Source organism: Siniperca chuatsi, linkage group LG19, assembly GCF_020085105.1.
Source record: "Siniperca chuatsi isolate FFG_IHB_CAS linkage group LG19, ASM2008510v1, whole genome shotgun sequence".
NCBI classification, from domain to species: Eukaryota; Metazoa; Chordata; class Actinopteri; order Centrarchiformes; family Sinipercidae; genus Siniperca; species Siniperca chuatsi.
Genome location: NC_058060.1, coordinates 16296546 through 16302545, shown reverse-complemented (window position 1 = coordinate 16302545; position 6000 = coordinate 16296546). Strand labels below are relative to the sequence as shown.

The following is a 6000-nucleotide window of genomic DNA, read 5'->3' as shown; positions in this document are numbered from 1 at the left end:
ATTGAGGCATACTCCCCCTCTGCTACTGTAGCTTCCCTGCTTAGTTTTTTTTTTTTTTTTTTTTTTTTGCATTTTCTGAGTCTCTTCAATATTTGGTTGTTCTGATCTAGAGTTACAAAGTGATAAAAATAGAAATACTGAGAACACATTGTGATGTATGGTTGCATATGTCAGAGCACAAGGATCCTCAGGGGGGTGAGATCAAATAGAAAAAATGTATTTCTTTTTGAAATGCAAACATAGCTCTCTACATCATGAACTAGACAATCATCACTTCTAAATCAGAATATCTCTAAATTTCAATATTTGATGTCCCACTACTTCCTTCTGAGGGCTTTTCCAGCCAACTGGGTTGGCCAACCCAGCAGGTGCCATATATGGCCAAAGCTGAATATTTGCAGCATTGGATGATATGAATGGTACCAATGAAGCATCTTTTCACTGGGTCTGAGAGGCATCAGTGCTGTCAAGTTTCCCTCATTAATGCAATTTGCTCCTGTTCTGCTAGATCAAACAAATAAATCCCATAATTGTACTGCAGAGTTCATAGTGGAGATGGGGTTTTTGCAAAAACATTGTACAGAAAAACTTGTCTCCATTCATTATTGAAGTATATATAAGTTATGTGACAGCAATTTTGTAGCTGCAATGGCAGAAAACTTAAGCTTTTGTGGTTGGGATCTATAATGAGGTGTTTGCTGACACCTGCTGTCTCAAAGCATGAAGTTATGCTTCTACTATATATATATATATATATATATATATATATATATATATATATATATATATATATATATATATATATATATATATATACACACCAGTATATAAATGGGTAAATTCATTAAACTACACAAAATTAGACTTTGCATTCTAATTATGCACACACCTAATAGACTAAAAAAGACATTAATTAGACTGCTGCAGGTTTATCTTGAGCATCTTCTTTTTATAAATATTTGAATATTTTGTCCATCCATAAAAATCTGAAACATAATTTAATTAAAATCTATATAAAGAGAAGAAACAGAAAACAATCAGAGAGCTGCATCAAACATGGCTCACTGATTTACACCAATCAAAAGTCAAACCTACACATAAGAAAGGAGGGTATTTAAAATGAGACAAGGCAAAGAGGCTTAAATGCCTGAGATTTAAAAAAAAATCTCTTAACATATGTACTCATCTCAAACTCTCAACCCACTGTGAAAATAAAAACATCAACCCCAAATTCTAAAATATAAGAAAATAAAACCACATGATGGATCTGTGTGAACTTCAGCTCAAACTTTCTTTTCCTTCTATTCAGCAGGTGATCAGAGCAACAAGACAAGAACAAGAACATTATTCATCTTTAGGATGACTTTTAGCAGCAAATAAGACACAGCTAAGGCTTCATCCTGCTTGATGTTGAGACATACAGTATGCCTAAATTATAGAATACATTCAGATTATATTAACCATTCTATCCTTCTTAAATGTGCAATTCAGCATGCAGCAATGACACCTGTATATCAATAAAACTCTTAGAATAAACTCTTAGAAATTAAAAAAATAGTTCCAGTGATGCAACTTACAATCTTAAGGGAAGCTTTCTGTATCATAGTGTGCTCTAAATCGCCTCTAATGCAAATTGTTCAGTTATAAGTTAAACAGGTTATGCAGTAGTCTCCGACGTCTCTTCCTCCATGATATTGGCTGAGCTTGAGGGCTCAGAACTAGTATCTTGCGCCTCTAGGAGACTCGTGTCACTCAGGTTCTCTGTGGTGACTTCAGGGCCTACAAGGTCATCCGCAGTCTCTCTGGTTGGAGAAGTGGTAGCGATCAGGTCAATAACATGCCCCTGCCCAGTCTCCTGGGTGTCTGATTCTTCTTCCCTCTCTAGAGAGGAAGGTCTTTGGTCAACAGATGAGGTATCTGTAAAATAAATAAATAAATAAACAAGTGTAGTTAAAGCGAAGCTCGACCTCAGGATGCAGTCTATAATGTTTAGTGTGCACAAGGAGCTATTTCATAATGAGGCGCTGTGATTTCTTCCAACTTGCATCATTTATTTTCATATTAACACTGGATCACATAGGGCAGAAAAGTGTATTCTGCTATTGCTATTTTAGCTGTGTTGCAAATATACTTGTATAGATATCATTTGGGAACTATTCATGTGTCAAGAATGGAAAATTCTTCACCAACTTAGCGATTAAATGAGCCCAGACATGCAAGGCGTACCAACAATAGCTGGCTTTAACTGTTTTCATTTTTCTTTTCAAGCAGGATGGCATTGAAAGCATGTAATTGCTCTGTTCAGCTGCACAACTCAATCACTTGTAGAGGGTGTAGAGGTACTTACCCAAGCTGCACTGATCACCAGAGTCATCTCCATAATTTGCAAACATGGAGCTCTGGCCCATGTCATTGGTGGAAACCATGTCTGACAAGTCTGGAGTCAACGCTTCGGGTATGTTGGAAATATCTGCAATTCACAAAAGACAAATGTCCATTTTATTCTGTGTGGAAACATTTAGAGTATTTAAACTAAATCATAAACTGAAAACAAATGCATGCTTGTTAAAATTAGGTCTGGTTACCTAAGTCTACAGCTGGCTGTGTGGGTGAGGTTACACACAAGTCCTGCACAGCTCCTTCGATTTGATTCAGATCTATTTCACTGACGCTAGAGGGGCTATACACAGCTACTGAAGGCACCTGAGAACAGAGAACTTAGTGTTTCAGACTTAGAAAAGAAACTCAACAAAAGTCCCGACCAAGGAACATTTAATAAAAGAAAGAGGTGATAACCTGTAACTTAGTGTGGTCACTTGCAACCATCTCTTCGCTGCTGCCAATCACCACAGATTGCAGAACATTTCTGTTCTGGTTGTTAGGCTGAGCTGGACGAGTTGGGATTCTGTGCAAGTAGCCATAGCCAATGCCACAGCCTAAGCTAAAATTTAAGACAAACAAGACAAGGGTATTAATGTTTATTGTGTCTGTACATATACAGGTGACATTATAAGAAAAGGTTGCAGCTATTGAAAAATAAAACCTTCTACTTCAATTTGAAGACATAATACCTACCTTCCCTCTCCTCCCCATGCTCCATTTGGAGTCACCACTACCTCTCTGCATTGGTCTGTCTGTGTGTTGTACACAAGCAGCTTCAGAGGTTTCCCCTCATTGGCTTCAATCAAAGAAAAGAAATCCTCTGACTGCAAGGGTTACACAAAAAGAAAGGAATTAAAGATCTTGCACTGTATTTTGTTCATGAATGCTAGTATCTTTGTTTATATCCATTTATATAAATAAAAGCATATAACAGGAAAGCTTACATCTTGCAACACCTGGTCAGCTCCCACGATGAAGTCGTCGTGAGCAATAAGGCCAGCCAACGCTGCAGGAGAATTGGCTTCCACATCCTAAAAAAGATGGTTATTCATTTTTATTGAAAAACCACTGTCTGAATTAAATTTAAGACTTAACTTAACATTGTACTGTTGTATGGGAATTTATGTATGAGAATAACACACCAACATTTATCCATTTGGTGGTGCTAAACAGCCAACCCTACAAGAATTTTATGGGTTGGACCCCCTAGCAAATTTGGAACAACAATTAAGTAGATTTGGTTTTTCTACTCCTTTGTCTTCTTTAATTGCTTCTAACTTACAAGAAAATACTGAAAGAAAATGTGCTGTACCAACTCAAAGCTGCCAATAAACTGTTTTATATCAGCCAGCAAGTGTTTACCATATGTGAGTTAAACAAAGAAATGGAAAGAATAGCCCCTATTAAGGCTAGACTTGACTTACCAAGATATGCCAAACATTCTCATTGGCCCCTTCAAAGCTGCAGAAGCGGACACTAGCGCCCAGCAGACCCTGACCACCCCACATGTTACTGGGTATCACCTCCAGTTCCCTCATCCGCTGGGTTTTAGAGTTGTACACTTCAAGTTTGACCGCTTTCTCCACATTGGCTTTTAGAAGGTCTTTCAGCAAGTCACTTTCTTTATTCTGGAGAAACAGAGAAATATGGACTTTTCCAGCAGTGACAGTGCAGAGATGGTGAACCAGTTTTCATGTAAAAGAACATGAAATTAGATTATAGCAGACTGTGTGGCCACCTTTTCTCCTGTGACTATAATTCAGGCCTGATGTTTCAATTTCTTTGTGGGGAAAGAAAAATTGTCAAAAAGGGGTTGCAGTAAAAACACAGCACAGAGGCATACAATAAAACAATGTTAAAAAAACATCTAAAATCCATAGCAAGTCACCACAATATACACTTATGATACACTTACAACATTAGTCAATTAATTAATAGTACCATGCCAAAACAAAGAGGTTACTCTTTGTTGTCCCATAAAATATTATGTAAAACTGCAACTTCATACAAGACTTAATACAGTTGACAAACAAAGAACAGGTCAGAGCATTTACATGATAAGTTAACACATGCAAATATGTTTAACCTGTTGGGATTCATAGCTATGTGGTGGCATGTTTCAAAAGGATACCTTCTGCAGCTGAATTGCATAAAAATGTAAAGACAAATAACAGATAAAGTTCTTATTAAATCTTGACATTTTTTACATCAATATCTTCTGTTGAAATTTCCTCAGTTAACTGAGTGGTCACTTAATACAGTCATTAAAATGCTACTTCTAAACTCATTTAGTCCTCACCTTGTCCTTCTATTTCAAAATTCCGTTCATAGTTGTAAAGACATAACCATTAATAAAAGATTTCTTAATCAAATATATTCATGCAGTCTACTCACAAGTCGGGTATTCCCTATAGAGAGAATGAAGTCAAAGAAGGGCTCAAGGCCAGCCCTCAGAGCAGGTGAGTTCTCTTGAACCTGAAATGTGGAAAAAAACACAATGGGATTTGGTTGTTTTGACATAAAGGATACCGTGTTATAGTCACCCCCGTGTGTCAACTAAAGATATTACATGGGCAAGAATTTGGGGTTCCTCATAGCGAGATATCGTTCTTCACATGATGAATAGGTTGATATGTAACTTTATAATTGATCCTTACTATTATCAGTTTCTGCAGTGAGAACTAAACAACTGCAGTCGCTAGCAAAGCTTGGATGTGTGCCAAATGCCACCTCATCTTGGGCGGACACCTTTAAAGATAACCACGGTTTTACGAGTTACAGAATAACCTGACAGTTACAAATCAGCCACTGTATTTCTTCTTAGATAAATGTAGCAACAACATCTGTTCAGGACTAGCATAGCTAGTAAGTCAGTGAGCTAAAACTGGGTAACACAGATTCAAAAAGTGAGATGTAGGGACGAACCGAGGTTTGTATATAACCTTGCACAACGATACAACGTACCCCGTGGACATGGTATCCACTATTAGTTCCTCCGTCCGACAAAAACGAGCTCTGCGGTAGCCCCATAGCCTTCAACAGTCACGTAATAGTAACACTGACTAAATGTCACTGAGGTAGAGTGATTTTACAAGTCATTACTGAAAGCTGATCAAGCTAGCTAGCGCCAACAGCAGAGGCAGGTTGACAGCAGCGCTTGAGGGCTAGGCAAAGCTAATAAATAAAGATGCCAGAAAAATCGAGCTTGATATCCGGGATGATACCAAGCAAACTGCGTTCGATTTAGCCGTCATGGCCGGATGTTCTACGCGATGTTGCCTGGCAACAGATAACGCTAGTGTAAAAGCTTTAATCTCATTAATTAAAAAATGACATTGTCCGTGATAAATTTGGATATTTAATAAAAAAATGTTGTACATACAAATATATTTGACAGTTTGTAACCTTAGATGGAGCATATCTGAGAGGGATATTTCTGTTGAACTTAATTTAGCTTCCATTTTATAGCTAACAACAATAAAATATAGAATCAGTAGCCAGCAAGTGTACTTGTAATGTGATTTAGTAAATTAGTTACCAGAGTTTCACATACTCTAAAACATTACTGTTACTGTTTTAACATATTTTGAAAGCAAATTATCTTCCATATGTCATTGA

The 6000-nt window shown here is 37.2% G+C and overlaps 1 protein-coding gene across 2 annotated transcripts; it reads right to left on the bottom strand.

The window, feature by feature from the left end:
* Positions 1 to 928: 928 nt before the first annotated feature.
* LOC122866657 (Golgi reassembly-stacking protein 2-like) lies at positions 929 to 5607 on the bottom strand. 2 transcript variants are annotated; one of them, XM_044176616.1, is made up of 9 exons: positions 5347 to 5607; positions 4777 to 4857; positions 3807 to 4010; positions 3327 to 3413; positions 3076 to 3206; positions 2797 to 2941; positions 2586 to 2703; positions 2348 to 2470; positions 929 to 1917 (listed from the first exon to the last, which is right to left on the bottom strand). In XM_044176616.1, the coding sequence occupies exons 1-9, from the start codon at positions 5410 to 5412 to the stop codon at positions 1658 to 1660; spliced, it is 1215 nt and encodes a 404-aa protein (XP_044032551.1). In that variant the 5' UTR covers positions 5413 to 5607; the 3' UTR covers positions 929 to 1657. The 2 variants fall into 2 exon arrangements, with proteins under 2 accessions (XP_044032551.1, XP_044032552.1); XM_044176617.1 differs by lacking the exons at positions 4777 to 4857; positions 5347 to 5607 and adding an exon at positions 4121 to 4728.
* Positions 5608 to 6000: the final 393 nt, after the last annotated feature.

Bases quoted from the DNA above. Each gene is read 5' to 3' on its own strand.
- LOC122866657 (XM_044176616.1), bottom strand. From the start codon at position 5,412: ATGGGGCTACCGCAGAGCTCGTTTTTGTCGGACGGAGGAACTAATAGT. The intron at 2,942-3,075 runs GTAGGTATTATG...CTTAAATTTTAG, and splicing joins GCATGGGGAGGAGAGGGAAG to CTTAGGCTGTGGCATTGGCT. The intron at 1,918-2,347 runs GTAAGTACCTCT...TTTATTTTACAG, and splicing joins TGGTGATCAGTGCAGCTTGG to ATACCTCATCTGTTGACCAA.